The 22,680-nt window shown below is 43.7% G+C and overlaps 1 protein-coding gene across 1 annotated transcript in view; it reads left to right on the forward strand.

Moving 5' to 3' along the window:
- LOC138145764 (zinc finger protein 62 homolog) overlaps positions 1 to 22,680 on the forward strand; it is a 76,512-nt gene that overhangs the window by 31,490 nt on the left and 22,342 nt on the right. The window contains exon 3 of the mRNA XM_069067387.1: positions 13,039 to 14,061. Within this exon, the coding sequence (XP_068923488.1) occupies positions 13,039 to 14,061 (1,023 nt within the window). The remainder of the gene's footprint in view (positions 1 to 13,038; positions 14,062 to 22,680) is intronic.

The raw sequence follows: 22,680 nt of genomic DNA on the forward strand, positions 1-22,680 counted from the left end.
TTTAAGGCCTCCCTCCTCTGCACAGGAGGCAGGGTGGGCACGGATCTTCTTCTGTCTCTTTGGGGCCATGATGTTTGATTGTCTCTGCTGATGAATGCCAGCCCCAGGATTTCATGACGGCCCACATGAGTATGGAGGGAGCCCATTTGCTCAGATCACGTAGAACACACAGTTCATTTCCCATGCTATGGTTCCCAAAGCTCTGGCCCCTGGCCCAGGGTCCAGGTACTGCTGCAGCACCTTTGGTCCCCTGGGTGGGGGCACTCTCGTTGCCTGGGAAGTCTGAAGCTGCTGCTCTTTCATACCCCCTTTCTCTTCTCCTAGCTGTGCCTTCCTGTCAGAGGAGGTGAATATGGCCACTGTCGGCCTCCCTGCCAAGTCCCAGGTGAGTGAGAGTTTCCTCTTTTCCTGAAATGTCATCTCAGTTCCTTGACTTTGGGAGTAACAGCCAGTAAAAGCATCTTCCGGCATTTTCTTTATCTTCTCAGTAGCTTTTCCCATTGACAAGGGAAATGTCCTTTAGGCATGCTCTTTGGTGGTGTGCCACTGACCTTGACTTGAAAGCATTTACAGCTTGTCCTTGAGATTCTCCAAAGAAACTCTGACCTGAATGGGGAGGTGAGTTGGCCAAAATTTTAATATCTGGGAGATGGAGGCCTTAGCTGGTCGCCCCATCTTCCTTTTCTGAAACTTCGCCCTTCGTGGAAATGTCTTATTCGTCCAGTCATAGCACGTCTCTCCACAGAGCTTTGTACGTGTAGACATCCCAATGCAAGCAGATCACTAATCGTTATAGTAGAGGGAGGCACTTTGCAGATTCTAAGCAGCAAGTGCATCATTATATGCATGTGCTGGAAAGGGGTTAGGCCAGGCATCAGGGAGTGTTATTGGTAGAGCCATATGCCCACTAGATCTCTTGGGGTAAACACGGCCCATGCAACCAGTGAGAAAAATCAGACTCAAATCAGCTGTTGAAATAGTTAGAGATAAGGTGAGAGACATAAGGAGGGTCCAGAATTTGGTGGGCTTGAAACGCCCTCCCTTTGGTAGCCTTTGGACACCCTTAGATACAGGCCCTACATTGGGTCTTCCACCCTGTGGTGACAAACTTGACAAGTTTATAAATTACACCTCTATGAAAACATCTTCCCCACTGCCTGCCCTCTATAAGATCAATAGAAAGAGTCATTTTGTAGCGTCGTTATTATAAACAGACTCTTTGTTTTACCAAATAGCCGATGTTATCTGTTTGCTTGGGTCTGGTGATTGTAGACTAGCATAGCTCAGTTTGTAAAGCACATTTTTAAAACTCCAGAGCACTTGCCCACAGGTAGATACAGCTTGGCTGGCTCATTTGATCTTGATGGCCTGAAAGAAGGAAAATTTTCCTGGGGGGCACAGGGGAGGGGCAGAGGACCAATCACTGGCTCCACGTAGTTCATGCTCTGTCACGTGGTATAGACATTAGACTTGTGTCTGTTCCCAGAGAGCAGAGCTAGGACCAGTACAGAGAAGTAACAGGGATGGAGGTTTCAGTTCTCCAGATTTTCACTTCTCTTTCTGAGAAGTAGAGCCCTCCAGAACAGACGTGGATGGCTCGAGGAGGCTCTGGAATGGGGGCTTCCTGCAGGGCAGCTGCCTCTTTTCCGTCTTATGTCTAAGGTTATTTCCTAATGCCTAGTGCAGTGGCCAGTTACCACAACCCCTTAATGTTTGCTGGTGATGATTTGTTCCTGTGTCATCACCCGTCATTTCACCATATATGTCTGTGACATGTGCTTTTTCATGCACTTGAGAGAGTGGGCAAAGAGTCCCCAAGTCAGGGAAACTTGAGCTCAAGACCTGCTGCAGAAGCATCCTGGCTTCCTGTGTCTGTGGGCGAGTCACTTCACAAGATGCCCTTGGCATCACCCTGAGACTGTCCATTCTGGAGCAGGGGCCTCACCTGGATTAGGAGAAGGAGTTGAGGGCTTAGACCAATGAAATGACCAGTCCTGGCCCTCCCCACCCCCTGCCCCCAAATTAAGATTATTGTTCCTCGATGACATTTTTCCTTGGATACTTCCTAGTGATTTATATAATATATATACACATATATATGTATGTGTGTATATGTATACACATATTTATGTATGTGTGTATATGTATACACATATATACATAGATAGATACAGACATAGACATTAGACACAGACACAGACATGTGTAATTCCCCATGGAGAAAGGGATGGTATCTTGTAGAAAACTAACTCTGTGCATGACATATGACACTTTATTAGCCACCATTACCAAGGGTTCCCCCCAAGATCTGGAAGAACCATTCCACCACTGATTGTGCCAGTAGGCAGTGATTGACAAGCAGAGCTTGGGAGTGGGGTGAGAGTGGAATAAAGTTCAATTTCGTTTGACGGGAAGGTACCACATGGCTGTGGAGGGCCCTCCTGGGTCCGTGGTGGGTAGATTTGTGTGAGTGAAGCCCTGTAGACATGGGTGGGCTGGACACAGGGCTTTGGAGCCTGAGCAAAGCACAGCCCTCTCCTGTTAGGGGGTTTGAGGAAAGGTTTGGCCCATCCTTAAATCAAAACCAGCAGTCATTTTGCCTAGTGGTATTGATATACTAACAAGTGGTTTTGAAACCAAGAGACCTGGATCCTAGGCCCCTCTTCCCTCATTTCTGTTGCTAAGAGCTGGGATGTGGGGACCCCCAAGGTCCCTCTAGCTCCCAAATGAGTTGGGAATATTCAGGAATTGAATGAATTAAACATTTAGCTTTAAGCCTGTGGGCAAGGCACCTTACTTCTCAGCCTCAGTTTCCATGAACAATCTCATACAGATGTACAGGAAATCACTTTGTAAACTAAGGCCCTTATCTGTGTAAATGTGAACTGAGCATACTGCTTGATGTGAATGAACATTGACACCAGCTCTTGACCACACAGTAGACTGAGCAGGAGTATTTCAGACTGTAGAGCTAGAATCACAGAGTCACTGCTCCCTCATTTTGTAAGTCAGGAAATAAAGCCCAGAGAGGGCTTGTGACATGGGTCACACATTCCCAGGCAGCATAGCCTGGCTTCCCAGGCATGAAGGATGGCCACTGTGGAGGCAAGGAGATGGGGGATGGACGCCATCTAGGAAGAACAAAGAGAAGCCATTAGTCTCTGATAGGCCAGAGAGACAGCTCAGCTTCACGATCATCAAGCCCTGGTAAAGCCTGGGAAATCAGCACAAGGGGGAGGAAAAATCAAGGGAGGAAGTGTTTTTTTTTTTTGTTTTTTAAGTAGCAGGAAAATTATGGTAAATTAAATAGCAATTGTTGGCAGTTGAAATTTAATAAAATAGGTACAGATTTTTTTTCCAGGTGTATTGTATTCCAAATGGCACTATCTCATGTTATCAAATGTGGCTTTTAGCAATTGATCTGCTAATTAATAAAGAATTTATTCTTGTACACAAGCATAATAGACCTCCTCTTTCTTACTCTACATTGAGCCCCACTGCTTGGCCCAGGCCCTCACTTACCAACCACCACGGTGGGCAGCTGGTCACATTGCAGGACGATGTCCGAGGAAATAAACACAGTGAAACTGCCCCCTCCGTGTCAGTGACACCTGTGAGTTACACTGAGGCAGTGCCTGAAGATTTAAAGTGCTTTCTTCACAACTCTCTGCAGATGGTTATTACACTGGCATGGCCATGAGAGGGTCATTGTCTTTATTTTGACAGATGAGAAAACTGAGGTCCAGGGGAGGTTCAGGGATTTGCCATAGTAAGTGTGATCATGATCATGATCACATGAATCATGTCCCTTGTGTCCTCCCAGCATTCTTGCAGGCAGTTAGGCAATCAGTAGGCATTTATTAAAAGCTCCCTGTGTGCCAAGCACTGTGCTGGCTGCAAGGAGTGAAACCATCCCTACTTATAAAGAGCTTACTGTGTCCTAATGGGGAAGCAGTAAATGTGTGTGCATACACATGTATGTGCATATGAAATCAATGCAAAAAGACAAATACAAGTAAATAAAAGCCAGTTAACATAAAGTCGGTAGGGAGGGTACTAGCAGTTGGTGGGATCAAGAAAGACTTCAGCATTGCATATTGGAGAGAGGGATGCTGTGAGGAGGGAGTGCCCCCCAGGCACTGTGGAGGTAAGGACATGGGGGATGGACACCATCTAGGAGGAACAAAGAGAAAACCAGTTCAGCTGGATTGCAGAAAATGGAAGTGAGGAGCAGGAGTGCCCAGTGAAGCTAGAAGTATAGGTTGGAACCAGGCTGTGGAGAGCTTTAAAAGCTAAATAGAGGAGTTTGGTTTTGGTCCTAGAGGCAAAGGGACCTGCTGGCTTTACTTAGTTGGGTAGGGACACATGCAGACTCATGCTTAAAGACAGTCAGGTGGGCTGCTATTTGGGGGATAAACTGGAGAAGGGAAGGACCAGTTAGGAGGCCATTGCAGAAATGTAGGTGAGAGGTGATGTGAAATGAAATGGGAGGGGCTGTATAAGGAGAGAAAGAACATCAGGTTAAAAAGATGTTGCCAAGGTAGAAATAGCCAGATTCTGCAGCTGCTTAGGTACGTGCACTGAGTTAAAGTGAGGAGTCCAGGATAATGCCGGAGTTACTATCTTGGGAGACCAGAAGAATGGTGTTGCTTTTAACAGAAATGGAAGAAGGTAAGCTTGGGGGAAAGGTATGAATCCTGTTCTGTATGTGTTGAGTTTGAGATGCCTCTGAGGTGTCCAGTTTGAAATGTTCGGGGTTCAGTTAGACTGGAGCTCAAGAGATACACCGGGACAGGATAATGCAGATCTTTGAGACTTCTGCACAGACATGATACATAAACCCATGGGAACAGAGAAGCACTGACAGAGGGTAGAGAAGAAGTCCAAGAAGACAGCTTTGGGGAAATGCCCGTTGTATTAGGCATCACATGGGAGATGAGCCAGCAAAGGAGAGTGAGGAGGAGTCAGGGAAAGGTCCAGAAAAGATTGGTGCCGTGAGATCCTGAGGAGAAGAGAGCATTTGGGAGGATAGGACTGCAGCCCAGTGGAAGGGGAGAGCAGAGGTGAGCAGGTACTTGGGAGGGATAAAATGGACTGGGATAGTGAGTATGGGGAGTTCAGGAAGACCAATCCATTCCTTGAGAAATGAAGGAAAATGACCTGGCGGCCAGTAAGTAGAAAACCGCTACCGTGGTTTGAGTGTGGCGAAAAATGTTGGTGCCATACATTTCAGAGGAGAGGTTGCTGAGTGATAAAAGGTAAAGTCTGGAAGTAGCCGTGGGCAGCATTCCCCGCCATGGGACTAAAGTGGCGGCATTGGGGTGGGGATAAGACAACACAGCCAGCTGTGGAAAGGATGACCAAAGATGCAGTTTTAACCGAAGGAAGCCAGGTGTCAGTAAGGATGACAGATAAGAGTAGGGTGGGAACAGTCCAGAGAGAAAGGCATTAATGCATCATAGAACAGGAATCCCAGAGGGCGCAGTGGAAGGGAGTGGGCAGAGCTAGGGTGTACCTGAACTGAGGAGGATTGAAAGGATAGGAAAAAAGAGAACTGGATGTGGGTGTTGGCTATCATTTGGTGTTCCTATAAAGTATGCCACATTGCCTCTGTATTTACTTTATAGAGGTTACTAAGAACTTTATGTTGTCTCATCTGAATTTCTCAAAACAAACCTGTGGGCTAAAAAATGTGCAAATATTATCCTGATTTTATAGATGAAGAAATTGATACCCCTTGTACAAACTGGAATATAAATTAAAGGGAATTTTTCAAAATATATTTAAATTGGTTTCATTATAAGCTGTGATGATTCCCTATGAAGAGGCTTTAGAATGAAAATGAACCTTGGGAACCTTGTTGCTTCCTTCCCGTGTATCATATGTGGTATACCACTGCATGAATAGTGATGCCTGTTAGTATAGGTCCAGTGATTAGGTTTCTTCAGGGATGTTTTAACAAAAATTACAGATTGATTAGAAAATCAACTTAGATTGTAATGCCTTAGAAAAATACAACTTTTTAACAGTGATGGAGAGATTCATCAACTTCCTAATTATTGTTGAGAAATATCCATTTAGACCAAGAGGTTAGAAAACAACAGAAAAACTTCTTACCGAAGAGTTTATTTCCTATTCCAGCTGATCCATGAATAGTGGTGTTAGTCCCACTCACTAACATGACCTCATTTTCTTCAGATAAACACCACCTGGCTCACAAAGTTCAGACTCTTCAGTTCTGATTGCTGATCGCCATAACCCTCTGCCCTCTTCCCACCCATTTCCCCCAAATGGAAGAGAATGTCCCTGCCTTATGGCTCCAGTGACCAGCCTCTGAGACAGAGGAACACTTAGATTCTTTCTCACACTAACCCTTTGGTTCCTCTCAGACACAGCAGGTGGTTATTACACTGGCATGCATATAAAAAAGCATTTCCAGGAACATAGCTACTTAGAGTAAAACGAGTAGCTGACATTCTGGAGTGTTTTAAGATTTACAGAGGCTTTATATATAGTTATCTCCCTTGGTCCAATGCTGACAACTGTCACAATATAACCAAAAAATACTCCCAACTATAAGCATCCACAGAAAGGATCCAAGGGGAGCCTGGGAGGCAGAGATGAACAAAATCTGCAATATGATTGATCAGTTTGCTCACCAGAGGAGAAGTCATTTTTGTTGGCTTTATATGTTTGTGAACCCAGCCAAGGGTCAAAACTTCGGTGTGTTAATAAGGTGGGAGAAAAAGAAGCAAGAAGAAAAAACAGCAGAGAGGGGAAGTACTAATGGTCAGCAGGGAACCAGAGCCAGGTCAGGGGAAGATTGAAATGGTGATAGTGTGGGCGAGAGAAAAATACAGCTGGCCAGGAAAGCAATGTGGGCGCCCTTGGCACAGCCAGCACGATATCTGGGGCCTGGTCAGCACCCACTGACTCTGCCAGGAACATTGGCATCAATAGCACAGTATGGTAGTTGAATTTTGTTTTGACATCCTTTTGCTTACTTGAAAAAAAAAAGGAAAGTGATTAGAATGATGGCCATGAAAATTTCATTGAATTTTCTAATAGTTAAGTTGATAAAAGACTATGAACAAGTTTTCAGAAGAAATGAGACTATGAGCAACCCCATAAAAAATGCTCTGAGTCACCAGTAAGAGACCAGAGCTTAGACCCTGCCCATGAGGGCAGCCCCTCATTTCACAGAGGTGACAGGTGAGGCCTGGGGAGGGACAGTCACACTGGCAGGGAGGATTCAGGGCAGCATTGGAACCCCAATCCTTTACTCCAGAACTGTGCTCTCACCTTTCACCGGCTCCAGTATCGGGATGATCTGGATCAAATCTGGGCTCAGATACTCAGCACCACACCCAGAAATAACTGGCCGTGTAACCTTGAGCAAGTTACTTAACCCCAATTGCTTAAAAAAAAAAAAAATATTAACCATGGTCCATTCTAGTGTGGCTGACCTCCCACCTACTCACTACTCCAGCATGCTTAGATTGCTCCCTTGTCTGAACAGTCCTAACAATCGTACCCATTGGATTGGATGCTGTAGCCTTTGATTGTTTCACTTGTGTAAATCTTTCCTCTCTAAAGAATAAATTGACTCCTCATGGAGGCTTTTTATGTTGTCCAGAATCTAGCCCAATAGTTAGTTTACACTAGGAACCCTGGTAATTATTAGGGTACATGTCAATCATCATGCTTCTTGAACAATGAGGCCATTTCAGGGAAAGGTTCCTGGGCCCTGGCAGGTATGTGTGTGTGTGTGGTGTTTCAGGACTCAGTGACGTTCGAGGATGTGGCTGTGGACTTCACCCGAGACGAGTGGGAGCGACTAAATCCTGCTCAGAGGGATCTGTACAGGGAAGTGATGCTGGAGAACTATAGGAACCTGGTCTCTCTGGGTAAGGACAGTTTCCCCTGTGACTTAAAGCTGCCTGCTGGGCTTTGTTCAATCACTGTTAGCCGTGGGGCTCTTGCTCAGCTGTCAGGGATCTGATAGGTAATCCTTTTTGCTAATCTTTTTCATTTAGAAAAATAAATAACTGTATTGGGAAAGCACGAATGTAAACCTTTCACACTGAGAACTTTAAAAAAAAATGGTTAAAATAAAATTTTAATCACTTAAAATGTGGGCTCAACCTCAGGGATCAGGATTTCTTCTTTTTTTGTGCTAACCAGTAAGCTTTGTGTAGACTTAGAAATGGGAGGCTTCCTTCCTTGTGTAGGCTTGAAGCTGCTCCTTTCCAATCCTCCTCACCCACAATGCTCAGCACAAATCACTCTATAGGCATTCTCATCATCTTATCTGAGAGAAGGATGGATGAGCTGATTGTCTTTCTGAGCCCTTCTAGATCCAACCCATCACTTATTAAGCACTTACTGTATGCTAGGTACAGGGATACCAAAGGAATTCGTCCATCTTTTCTCTTACAAAGATAGCAGTATGTGTCCTTCAGAGATTTTTCTTCCCTTCCTTGTGACTTTACTGTTTTATCTTTACTTCTCAAGACCAAAGAGCTGGGACTGTGCCCTGAGATGGTTATTTATCCCGGGCACAACCAAGTCCCATTTATTTCCCCATGAACAGGACTTGCAGTTTTCAAACCAGATATAATCTTCCAGCTGGAACAAGGGAAGGAGTTGTGGACGCTGGAGAGAAAAGTCCTAAGAAGCATCAGTCCAGGTGAGTGAGTGAGAACCAGGCTGAGCAGTTGGCATTGGGGCATGTGGTCTGGCATTGGCATCTTGGAAGCATTGAAAGGCAAGCTTGCCCAGACTGCAGAAAGGGAGGGTAGTTCTTGACCCACCTCCCTCTCAGCTGTAGTGTTTGCCTCCACACATTACTCTCCTGCCACTGCACCTGTCACGCTTCATCTGGTCTCAAGAAGTAACCTCCTGCCTGAAGCCAGCTGCCTCTGCATCACAGCCCTGCCTATGTCCTGTGACCACATTCTGAGGCTGCCTCTTCCTCTTTGCTATCTTCAGTCTCTTCCTTTATAAGAAATGACAACCAAAAATAATCCTTTGTATGACTGTGTTCCCCTGTGTAGACACACTGTTACATTTCCCTCTTTCATTTCACTAACACACTCCTCAAATATTTGGTCTTTAATTGCTTTTCCTTATTCCTTATTACACTAATCTTTCTAAACCCCATGGTCTGGTTTAAGTTTCCACCACTCCACCAAATCTGTCTTCTCGAATATCTCCCTTGCAGGGCATGGTGATACATGCCCATGTTCCCTCTTATGGGGAAGGAACAGGATTGATTATCTGAAATCGGGAGGTCTGAGCTTCAGTGGGCTAAGCTGATCAAGTGTCTGCACTCATTCAGGCACTGGGACATGAACCTTGGGAGTCACCAGGCTGCTTAAGGAGGGGTGAGCTGGCCCAGGATAGAAATGGACTAGACCAAAGTCTTGCCGACCAGCCCTGGCACCAGCCCTTGAGTGGCTCTGCAAGACATGGAGACCCAGTCTTTAAAATATAAAAGATACTGCTGTATAGCTCATAGTTAATGCTGGCAACCTTTCCCCAGGCCTTATCTTCTTTGGTCTCCTTTTCACATTTAACAGTTTGACACTCCTTGAGACTCTAGGCACCTTTGATTGGTCTGCCCTGACACTCATGCCCCCCTCGCTTTTTTTTCTTAACTTCTCTTTTTTACTCCCACCACTGAATGCAGGTGCCCCACCAAGTTCTCTCATCTTGTCTCAAGGCCATTGGGGTGTAGTGGACAGAACTCTGGGCCTGGAGCCAGGAAGGCCTCAGATACTTCCTAGCTCTGTGACCCTGGGCAGGTTACTTCCTCTTAGTCTCTTCATTGTGAAATGGGGGTCATAGCAGCACCTACTACCCAGGGGTTTTGTGAGGTTCACCTGAGATCATGTTTGTAAGAAGCCCTTAGTCCAGTAGCCGGCACATGGTAGGCATTTAATAAATGTTTCCTTCCTTCCTGCCTCCCTCCCACACCAAATTCATTGTCTCCAAGATCTTATCTATGTGCTACGTTCTAGCTTCATCATTCTCCCTAACCACTTATGTGTGCCATATTTCTACACATCTAAATAACATCATCTTGGATAACCCCACTTTCACTGCAAGTTCATCAAAGTCATCGTCATCCCTTTCTTCATTTAGCTATTTCTGGTCCAGATGCCATTACTCTTCTAGAGTCTTTGGATGCAGATCCTGAGATGGTGGACCAGCATACTTTCTCCCTTGTGGTTCTCTGACCTGAACTAGCTGCCTCACCAGGGTCCCAACACTGAGGTGCTCATTCACCTCCTAGGGCCCACCTACCACTTTCCCTTTCTTCCTTTGCCCCATTGTCTGGCAGGACTCTACCAAGAGAAGAGTGTCTCCTGTGCTTCCATTGTGAGCAGAGCACAGGATACCTACTTGTGGCCTCATCCTTGTGAACTGTGCAGTGCAGAGTAAATGGGAGCTATTTCACCTCTTTTTCAGCTCGCACAAGCTCCTATTGACCCTCCCTTTAAAACATTTCTTGCATTTGGGCTTATTCTCTGCAGCTCCACCCCCATTCAGACTTTGACCATCACTGTGACAGTTGTCACCTTCCTTCTGTCCATCCTAAATCTTGCTGCCAAGCTCATCTCCCCAAAACCACATTCATCACACCCTTTCTCTTCTCAAGAACTTACTGTAACCTCGTTTTGTCCCCCTCATCATGTCTTAAGCCATTTAGCATTCAGTGCCTTCCATGAACCCATTCTACGTATCCCAGCATATTTACCACAAACATGCTAGTTTTCACCTTCCTCTAATCAGGCCACTCTAGTCCATGTCTCATTCCCATCACCCTGCTCTATGAGCGCCTAGCATGCCCTACCCATCCGCTCTGCTTATTATCTAAATAGACATCCCTTGAAGCTAAAATTAAGTTCTGCCTAAAATCAAGCTCTTCTTGACTTCTGTGCAGACTATGATCTCTCCTTGTAATTCTCTTGCCCTGCTAATAGTTTTGTTCTGTGGGGTCATGTCTTTGATGATACACAATTTGTAGTTTTATGTTTGTTACTCTCACATATCCTCCCTGCCCCCAGCTGTAACACCTTAGAGGGAAGGGTCTGTCTTACATTTATTTTTCATTTTGAGTGCCAGACCCACAGGTGCTCAATGAATATTAGATCGGTTGGATTTTCTAGCAACAAGCAGGGGAAGCAACAAGCTTTCTCCTCCTTCATTAGGTTGGAAGTCACCTTTTCCTTATTTCTCTGAATGCTTCATCCTGACCATTCATTCATTTAGTAAGTTTGTATTGAGTTTTCTACTAACTGCTAGACCTAAGGATGATTCAAATCAAGTATGAAAGATAGGTACTTTAAAAAGCTTCACATTTCATGGGAGAGTGAAGTTTCAAGGCATATGGGACAGTGCAGTAACAGTACGCGGCAACGTCTGGGTGGTGAGTGCCAGACTCAGTGGTACAGAAGGTCAGTTCCAACAGGCATGTCAGGGAAATCCCTGCAGACTAGGTTAACTGGGAAGGACTTTGGGGAGAAAATGGCCCCTTGATCTGGACCTCAAGGAAAAGTAGAGCTTGGATAGGAAAGATTTTTTCAGGTGGGGCCAATGGCGTAAGCAAAATCTTGGGCGTGGGCATAAACTAGCCTTCAGGGCCGATGTGAGAAGCAGTGGCAGCTGAAATGAAATAGGGTTGGAAGGAAAGAAGGAAAGGATTAATTAGGCACTTCCTAAGTGCCAAGTATTGTGTTTTAAGCGTCAGGGATAGAAATATAAAAAGAGGCAGTCCCTGCCTTCAGGGAGCTTATATTCTAGTAGAGTGAGACCACACATAGAAGGGTGCAGTGGCCAGTGAAGGGAGCTTTGTTCTGGGGAGAAGTCGCAGAGACAATAAATTGATGCATATGACACTCAGTGGACACACCCTTTCCATAAGCAGTGGTGCTGGATTGACTTGGTTCATGCTCTGGGCACAGTAGAACCAAGGTGGAGTCACTAAGAGGGCAGATGAGATGTAAAGATGAGGCATGTCTGGGACCATCCAGTAAATGCCATGCACAAGTTTGTACTCAGTCATCAATCAGCTCAACTGGGCACTAGGTCAGGAGCTCCAAGGATGAGTGAATTAAACTCTCTTGGGACTGGATTCCAGAGGTCGCAAGAGAGTCAGAGCACTAATAGGGTCCAGTTGTGGAGGATAAAACACCAGCCCAAAGTATTTCAGCTGTGATCCATGAAAGACTTTGTAACAAGGAGATAATATGTGACATTTCCATGTAGAGAAAAAAAAAATCTGTCATTAAAATGCCCAGTGAATTAGAAAGTAGTAAAGCATATCTGGGAGATCTGAAAGAAATCTTTCAATAATGCAGGTATAAGGTCATGAGAGCCTGGGCTAGGGTGGTAATAGTGGGGCACCCCTTCTTCCTATGATACCAATCTGATTCCCAGAATCCTTGCTTTTACTATGTTATCTGTGTTACACTCTCCTGAGGAGGCTGTCTTCCTTCATTATTCTTACTTTTGCCACTGTTTCAGTCTCACTTCCCCCAATTTTGGCCCCATTTCATCTCTCCTTCTATCCTTCTTCTGCCCTGACTGCCCAGCTTCATTTGAGAACTGTGAAAGTCATACTCTTAATATAGGCATGCTTGTCATTTCCAGCATCCCAGTCCTTTAGTAGAAGTTTCCTTTCTCCTAGTTTGAAGCACAGGGGACATTTGCGTTTTTATTATGTTTCAGCCCAGAAAACTAGGCCTGAGAACAAAATGGGAATGCCAGACAAGGATGTCTCTGAAGAAAAATCACCCCATGGAGACAAAGTGGCAAATCTTAGGAGGAGTGATACTTCATATTCTAAGCCAGGAGAATCTGCCTGCTTAAATGATGGCAAGTTGGAGACAAAACCAAAAAGCAAGACACATTTGAGGGATGTGACAGTCACTCACAAGAAAATTCCAGCTAGACAAAGAGGCCGAAAACACAAGAAAATTGTTGAGAAATTTCAATCTAAAGTCAGTTCTTATAGAAAAAAGAGATATCCTTCAGGAGAAAAACCCCATAAATGTGATTCACCGAGAAAGCTCTTCAAACAGAATTCATGCCTAAGTAGACAGAAGGAGATTTATTCAGGAGAAAAACCTTGTAAATGCACTGAATGTGGGAGAAGCTTCAACAACAATACACACCTGGAAAACCATCAGAGAACTCATTCTGGGGAGAAGCCATATAAATGTTGGGAATGTGGAAAAGCCTTCAGTTATGCTTCATCCCTTACAAAACATCACAGAATTCATACAGGAGAGAAGCCCTACATATGTAAAGAATGTGGAAAAGCCTTCAGTGAGAGCTCAAACCTGATTCAACATAGAAAAATTCATACTGGAGAAAAACTCTATAAATGTAATGAATGTGGGAAAGCCTTTAACAAGAATTCATCCCTTACTCAGCATCTCAGAATTCATACAGGAGAGAAGCCCTACATATGTAAGGAATGTGGCAAAGCCTTCAGTGAGTACTCAAACCTGATTCAACATCAGAAAATTCATACAGGAGAAAAGCTTCATAAATGTAATGATTGTGGAAAAGCCTTCAACAAGAATTCAGCCCTTACTCAACATCTAAGAATTCATACAGGAGAGAAACCCTACAAATGTAAGGAATGTGGGAAAGCCTTCAGTGAAAACTCATCCCTCACTCAACATCTGAGGATTCATACTGGTGAAAAACCCTATGAATGTAAGGAATGTGGGAAAGCCTTCAACCGGAGCTCATCTCTTAATAAGCATCAAAAAAACCATTCTGGAAAAAAGCCCTATAAATGTAAAGAATGTGGGAAAGCTTTTGGCCAGAGTACCCATCTTGCTCGACATCAGAGAACTCATACTGGAGAAAAACCTTATGAGTGTGAAAAATGTGGGAAAGCCTTCAGTCAGGGTACACATCTCACTAAACATCAGTTCATTCATACTGGAGAAAAACCTTACGAATGTAATGAATGTGGAAAAGCCTTCAGTGAGAACTCATACCTTATTAAACACCAAAAAATTCATGTGGAATATAAACCCTGCTAATTTGATAACTATGGAAAGGTTTATGGAAAAACCTTTAGTCTTTAGATTTAGCTCTTCCCTCATCAAATAGAGGCTAAACACTAGAGAGTAATTCTGGAAATATCATGAGTGTAGTATCAGTTACATTTATCACTTCAGAAATTAACTGGAAGCTTAATTGTAACGATCAGTCATGGTCCTAAGAGGAGAGATGAGAAACGCGCTTCTTCCTTGGAGAGGTGGGAGAACATGGGTATGCCATGGGTTAGACAAGACCACTGGCTATTTGGTTTTGTTGGGTTGTTTTTCTCTGTTACAAAAGAGGATTACAGGGTGGGAGAGGCCGCACCTGGAAAGGACTGTTTAAAGAAAAGGCATTAGTAAAGTTTTAGTGATGGAAGGACAGTGAGTCACAGTTTGTCACCAGCTTTGACATGTCTGGTGGTTAAGAAGAAGCTTCCAAGCCTGACTGTGACTTCAAGATGCAGGGAATTGAGAAGTTTCTCTCTCCCTCCCTTCTACAGAACCAAGGGGTAGTAGTTTAGCAGAAGCCCAAGCTGGGAGCCCTCAGATTAGAGATCTAGAAAAGTTGCCCCAAGGGCTTTAAGAGGTGGGGCTCAAAGGAGTCATTCAAATCGCCCCACCCTGTCTAAAATGATGGACGCTGTAGTAAGGTGAGATGCCTCAAACACATGTTCAGATTAGCTGATGAAACTTGGTTCCCTTTCTCAGCATCCTCCTATGAACTATCAGACTGGCTTGGGCCTAAGAGTGATTTGGAATCAAGCAGACATCTGGCAAGGGAGAGGAGAGGAAGCTACCTCTGAGAAGGAAAGGAATAAGGCAGAAAATGGCCTTGTGAAGGGTACAGCCAATTCTGGACTTCCCATCTTCCCGTTATCCTACCAGCATCATTCCTCAGGACAGCAGTAGCTGCTGGTGGGGTCTGTGTTGGAAGCTGAAATGAGAAGGCAGATTCCTGCAGAAATCTGGTTACTCCAGGAAGTGAAGAAAAAGACTTCCAGCAACGAAGAGACTGAGGTGTGAGTTAGTCCTGTGTCCCATGTGTTCTCCAATCTTGAGCCCTCTTTCCTTTGGACTCCATGGACTCGGGGAACAGTATATCACAGACTTTGAGGGGAGAGTGTTTGTACAAATTGTTATTACTGAAATGTCTTAGTAAACACACCTTTCTAAAAGTTACTTAAGTTTGGCTGGTTGATTCATAATCTCTCTGTAATCATGCCACTGGGGACTCATGAGCTATGGTGTTAAAAAGACATCCCCCAAACCTCCCCGGGCCTATCCCTAGAACCCTGAAGGAACATAGTGGCCACACTTGGGGACCTGACCATGACTGACTGGAGTCACCATTATGTCTGGGAGTTGTGATAGTTGGCTTAAAGTGTATGCTCCAATAAAAAGCATAGAAGTCTCATCATTGAAACCTGAGTATCAAGGAAAACAGTGAAACTTACCAACATTTTAGGTAAAAGAATAGAAGAAATATACACAAGATTGGGTGTTTTTCCATCACTCATTCTTTTTCTAGCCTGTTTCCCAATGACCTTGCATGGCTTTAATTCTGTTTCACTTAACCAGATGCTCAAGCACCAGGACCTCTTCCATTTTCATGCTCGGCTTCCCTAGGCATTTCTGTACTCACCGTGATGTGCTCAGCTTTTCCATGACAGTGTCTGCTTCTCCTCCATCATTTATCATGTGCCAGGCTTGTTGTAATAATCATAATGTCCCTATGAGAGAGGCAGCTTTGTGTAGTGACTGGAGACCCCACCTTGGAGTCAGGAAGAGCTGGGTTCAGGGCTTGCCATGGACACATACTGGTCCTTGATCTTTCACTGCCCCACATGACTCTTAAGACTGTAAGTTACAGTGGAATTGCTTTTAGAGTTCTCTTTCAAAATTAAATCACAGATCCAGACCAAAAATAAATAAGAGAGATTATTACTAACAATAATAACACATTTACAAGTGAGAGTTATACCATAAATGCATGTCTTTGAATCCAAGTGCAGTGCCATTTTATGATACGGCCCTGATTCCTACTCCTTTCTTTTAAAAGTCTGTATCCATCATGTGAGTTACCTTGTAAAGCAGGTAAATCTGTTTCAGTGCGCACACCTGAAATGTGGCCACATTCTGCATGCTAGTTACAGATCCGTATGTTAGTAAATACATCCTTGCTATATGCATCTCCATCTGCATCCATTTCCCAGGGGAGATGCTTTGATGTGGGAGTGAGGATGTGGTCGGATCCTGCTCTTTGTATGGAAGGTCACAAGCCAGTATCTTCTCTCTGGCTTCTCACCTGTCTCCAGGCCCCAGAGATGATGTTGATCCTGGCATTCCCTCTGCAGTTATAACCACTATCGAAGACAAGGCCTAGGCTATTTCTTCACAATCTCTGTGTTTTTCTCTACACTGTCTTTGGCCACCTGGAACCTAAGTAAAAGTAGTATATGGATTAGTCTCTGAAGAATCCTAGAAAGATGGTGGAATGAGAAGTTTTCTAGGGACCACTTCTTCCCACCCACCAAAGCAAATAATGCAAGTTTAAAAGCAGATTATCAAAAATAAGTGAAAGAATTATCCACAAAGTAAGTCTTTAAAAATAGCTGAAGACCCACTTGTCCCTCATGTTCCTTACATCACTTAGCCTTCCTGACCTCTCCCCACAGTCCACTAGAGAGAGTTTTTTTTTTTAAACTCTTATTACAGCTATAATAATAGGCATGCAGATTCGGATGTTAACTTTGTAGTCAGTGGGTGGAAAAGGGTTGCTGTTCCCAAAACTGTCATCCCCATGCACCCTACTCTCACATTCTTTAGCCCACATCACAATCTCCAAATTTTGAAGTTAATACTGTTAATGTCTATGGGAACCACATTTCCAAGGGTGTTGAAGTTCATGCATCAGAAAACCCTCAGCTCCTGAAAATGAGGAAAAGGAGCAACGATGAATGAATATAGAGCCTGGGAGATAAGAAAGTGGAGGAAGAAGGTAATTAGAAATGTACCACTGATTAAAAAGTAATATAGCATGGAAGGAGATGGGTACCCATTGAAAGGAGGGTAAAGAGAAGCAACTACAAGGATTTCCCAGAGCATGCCTCTCAGTATTGTACTGGGAGACCCTTCCCAGACCCCTTTATGACCAGGCTTCTGGGGCACTGAAGAAACCTACATGCAGAAAGAACCACTGACCCTGAGAGAATGGGACCAGTGAAAGGGGAGAATAGGCCCCCTATACTCTGCCTGCAATGGTGTCCCAACTGGCCACCCTCAGTCTATAAGGGAAACAGACTTTAACCAAGGTGGGAACCAAAGGTGGGGTCAGGGTAACACTAGGCCTTCTGAAGGGAAAGGATTAGCAATAAGCTCATTTTCAGCCAGGGAGCCATAGAAAAATCAGCCAAGTGATTGATTAATACAAAAAGTTGCTGAGAAAGGGAGATGAGTAAATATTCAAAGGAAAGATCCACCCTAGTAGGTAGGTTCTTCTCAACAAAGTAAATGAGTCAAAATCTGTGGAAAATGAAGCCAACATAACATATCCTGGAAGGCCTCCCTGAAATGATTCCAAGAATGTCCAGAATGGTTCAGAACAAGCAAAGATAAGAGAAAACAAAGCAAAAATAAGAGAAGATATTTTAGGACAAAAATTAGAGCTTGTATAAGAAATCAGTAAATCAGATGAGATTAGAGAGTTTAGAACAAAAGACAGATACCATGTCAGTATGTTCTCTAAAGAAAAGGCACTGGATTGAAAAAAATCAGAAATGGAAAATTATGAAAACCTTTTAAAAGACAAGATTGAAAGAACTTGAGGGTGCTGTGAAACATGAATGCTCCAGAATACAGAGAATCATAGGATTTGAGTGGAAAAGACCTCAGCCCCAGTCCAGCTCACATGGACAAATCCTCGCTCTGACATGCCAGCCTCGCTAGAGGCCCTTTCCGGAGGTGGGCCCGTCGTAGTTCAAGGCAGCCCACTCCACTCTGGGATACTTTAATCATTAGGCAGTTCTTCCCAACGTCAAACCCAAATTGGCCATTTTGTATCTTCCACCTATTGAGCCAAGAAGTAAAAGGCATGACAGGAACAATCGGGTGGAGAGTAGGTGGGAAAAGGGATATTTCAGAACATAAACCTCCTTCACTAATAAATCAGTGGTATGGTTAGTAGGATAATACAGAGGAATGCCTTTTGCACAGATAGGAGAAAGATTGAAATAGGAGGGCCCATATAATGATTGCTCTGGGCAAAAGGAGAACAGTGCATTAAAGGTTTTATTTCTTCCTCTGCCTCCCAGCTTTTGGGGTACTGGGAGAATAATGATATTAAACAAAGGAGCAGAATGTAGCAAGAAAGGGGTGGCCAGGTGGCTCAGCGAGTAAGAGCACCGGCTCCAGTGTCAGGATGACCTGGGGATCAAGTCTGGGCTCAGATACTTAGTACCACACCCAGAAATAACTGGCCGTGTAACCTTGAGCAAGTTACTTAACCCCGATTGCTTATAAGAAAAAAAAAAAAGAATGTAGCAAGAAGTGGAAATTGGGTATAAGGAGCAGAAAAGGCATAGCTGGAGAGAAGCATGGAGCTCTACATGCCTTAGATGAGAAAATATGGAGATGAGAATGAAGCTTTTGGGGGTGGGAGTGGACAGTGAGCGGTTCAGAGAATCATATCCTGTGAGGCAGACTAATGTATCTCAGGACTGCCTCCCACTAGCATGGAAGAGACGCTTGGGCATTCAGCAAGTCATATCTTAGAGGAGACAGAACAGGAGTTCATAGGCTCAAAGGGAGGGTAGCGTGATGAAGAATAAAAGATGAGATCATTCTCCTTTGCTGGGGCCAGGGTTATATATTTTCCATTGTATCCTGCTGCCCCAGTTGACTCATTTTCCTGCAACTAGAGTCTAAGGAATCCTGGAAGAGGTTTAAAAAAATGAGGAAGTGGGTGGAAGGAAACACTGTTTGAGAAGAATCATCACAGACTAATATCTCTGAGAAATGGAAGCAGGGGGCAGAGCACAAGGTAGCCCCTCAGCTTGAATTCTCCTCAGACTCTGGCTAGGGGATGACTTGTTCACCTCATTTAACCTTTCTTGGCTTCAATTTCCTTATGAAAGAGTTGAACTCAATGAACTCCAAAGTCCTTTCCAGTTCTAAGTCTGTGATCCTGTAGGGAGGTCAGGGAAAATTAGGTACCATACTTTTGACTGAGCAAGAAAAGGGAAGGAATAAACAAAAGTGAGGGAGAAAGAGAAGAAAAATAAATAAATGGAAGGAACTAGGGATTGGACTGAGTAATAGGAAGGAAAAGAGAGGATGTGAAACAGGAAACATGATTTAGATTATTATAATAAAGCAAACTACAAGATGTAACTTCAGATGAGTGAGTCAGTGGACAAAAACACAAACTTAACAGTTATAAGCCTTGATGTGAATGGATTAAATTCCCCTCCCCCCAAAAAATAAAAGAACAGGAGCATGGATAAAAAATTTCCAGCAATTTGCTGCATAAATACAAGTCAAAAAGCATTTATTAAGCAGTCACTATGTGCCAGACAACATACTAAGCACTGGAATTGCAAATATAAGCAAAAAGAAAGTCTCTGCCCCCAAGGAGCTTACATTTTAATGGGAGAAAATGGCACATAAAAGGAACTTGAGAAGCAGGGGGAGGGGAGGTGTGTGCACACTGGTGTAGTGGAGAAAGTCCTGGGGTCAGCAGTAGAGCCTGAGGAGGAATAAAAGTGTGACTGACTTGGGCACTTTCCTTCTGGAGGCTGCAGAAGAACCAAGCAGTCAGAGAAAAGAGCTAGAAGACGAAGGAGAAAGGGAGCTCTGGGAATGAGAAGGCTGTGGTGGCATGGTGGAGAAAGTCCAGGGGTCACAAGTGGAGCTCCTAGAGGAAGCCAGACATGGGTGGACTGAGCTTTTTCCCTATAATGGAGATTCTGGCAGGAACCAGGCACTCAGAGAAAGGGGCCACGAGGGTGGAGGGAACTTCCAGGGGGGAGAGGCTGCACGGCAGAGTAAACTTGGAGAGGTTTTAAGACAGACCCAATGTGAAAATGAGTACACAGAATGAAATCTGTTGTGTTTCTGGGGATGAAAAGAGCAGGAGTTGGCATCAGAATCTCAGAAAAAGCAAATACATAAACTTGTACAAATCAAGAAAGACAAACAGAAAGCACATTGTCCTTGAAGGCACCGCAGGGAAAGGGACTGGACCTTAAGGGACTCAGTGAAGAAAGAACCTCCATTGGTACCACTCAGCACCTTCTCTGCTACTTAGTGCCTTAGAGAAGGGAAGTGCTGTGCCTGCAGTCAGCCAGCTAGTGTGTCTCAGGGCACAAGCTCAGCCCAGCTCTTCTGACTTTGAGTTCCTTGCTCTATCCTCCCTGCAGAGCTGCCTCTGCTTTAGAAAATGGAGGAAATGTTAAGTGTGAGTGCATCAAATGGCATAGCTAGTAAGTCTTTTTTTTTTCTTTTTTGAGAGGGGAAGGTAGGACAATTGGAGTTAAGTGACTTGCCCAAGGTCACATCACTAATGTTAAGTGTCTGAGGTCAGTTTTGAACTCAGGTCCTCCTGACTCCAGGTCCAGTACTCTATTCACTGTGCCACCTAGCTGCCCTGCCAGTGAGTCTTAAAGGCTATGGAAATTGCAAAAAGGTATTGATAAGAGTCCTTAATATTACTTTTTGAGAACTGGTCAAATCTGGCAGAAATCAACAATAGATTTGAAAAGATTATTGTGAAAAACCTGATTTGACTCACAGCAACTTTTAAATTAGAATATTAGAGAATTATACCCATTTTCCCACCTCCTACAATATCTTATGTCAGAGATGTCAAACACTTGACACGATGCATCCTGCAACACTTGAGCAGCTGAACCAGATTAAAGTGTAATTGGGATACATTTAACAAAATAAAATAGAATAAAATACAGATAACATTACATGTAGGGATCCTTATGTACAGATGAGTCTGTGTTTCTGTACCATCCCCCACCCCCATTAATATTTGAGTTTGACATTACTTTTTTATGTAATTTGATCACCTGCTAGAACAAAGGAATCATAAAGAAATGTAAAAAGGTAGACAATAAACAAATCCTATGTAGACCATAACAAAGAATTAGTCTTAAAGGAAATATGTACAAAAGATATGAAACTAAATAGAAACCAAGTAATAACATCTTGAATAATGATAGCGTCAAAGAACATACAAAAACAGTAAACCGCTAGCCCACCTGATCAGGAAAAAATAGGAAAAAATTATCAAAATAAAAAATAAGCAAAACTACACAATCATATGTCCAAAATGCTAAGAATTGCCAGAAAAACAAGTTGTATGTATGTATGTATATATACACACAGAGACATATATACATACACATATGTATGGGAAAGTTTATGTGTGTAGAGATATACATGCATACACACATGTGTTCACATGTACATACACATATAAAAGCATACATACACACACAGGAAGAGGGGTTCCATGCCTGCAGTGGGGACATCCATTGGAATCAGGAGATGGAGTATCAAGGGTAAGGAACAAAACAAACACAAGTGTTTCTGGATTGTAGAGAGGGGGGGAGTAAAGCGTATGGATTGGAAAGGTAGGAAGGGCCAAGCTGTAAGGCCTTTAAAAACTACACATTAGATACCAGGTCTTTGTGGGCATCTGAAGCCTTCACAGCCTGGCCCAGGGTTGGGGAATCTGTAACCTTGAGGCCACATGTGGCCTCTGTGATTCAGTCAAAGAGCCACACTTGAGGACCTAGAGGGTCACACATGGCCTTGAGGCCGCAGGCTCCCTCCCCCTGCCCTGGCCTCTTTTGATACCTGACTCCTTTCCATGGGCTTTACAGTCTAGTTAGACCTGCCTTCTTCCTCCCTTGCACAGGATCCTCTGCATTTTCAGTGGTGGTGCCTCAGGCCTGTAATGTGCTCTCTTCTTCTCTCTGCCCCCTGGCTTCCTTGAAGACTGGGTTGAAAGCCCGCCCCCTGCAGGAGGCCTTTCCTGGCTCCACTCTTCTCTTCACCCCCACCCGCCATGATCTTCTATCTACTCTGTGTATAGTTTGCACACATAGCCTCATGAGTGTGAGCTCCCTGAGGGAAGGCACTAGGTGTTTGCTTTTCTTGATGTCTTCAGAGTTTAGCCCAGTGCCTGGCACATGGTGAGCCTTCAGTAGCTGTTTCTTTACTGATTGACAATCATTTGATGTTTGATTTGACAAGAATTACTGGGGAAGCTAAAATGCATTTGGTAGAAATTATAATTAGATCAATAGTTTATACCACATAATTATAATAAACTCAAAATGATTATAAAACCTGAATATAAAATGTCATGCCACAAAAAAAATAGAATGAAATTCAGTACTTTTCACAGTTATGGGTAGTGGGGAGAATTCTTAGCCATACAAGGGTTAGAAGAAATGGTAAAAGAGAAATAGAAACTTTTATGTAAGCAAAATTTAAAAGCTCTTATAAGAATAAAATCAACAAAAACAAGAAAATGACTGAGTCAGAAAATACTTCAAATATCACCAATAAATGTCTGATATCCAAACTACATAGGGAA

The sequence above is a fragment of the Petaurus breviceps genome, unplaced genomic scaffold (assembly GCF_028583685.1).
Source record: "Petaurus breviceps papuanus isolate PSGF00001 unplaced genomic scaffold, PetGlider_PUasm1.0 139, whole genome shotgun sequence".
NCBI lineage: Eukaryota > Metazoa > Chordata > Mammalia > Diprotodontia > Petauridae > Petaurus > Petaurus breviceps.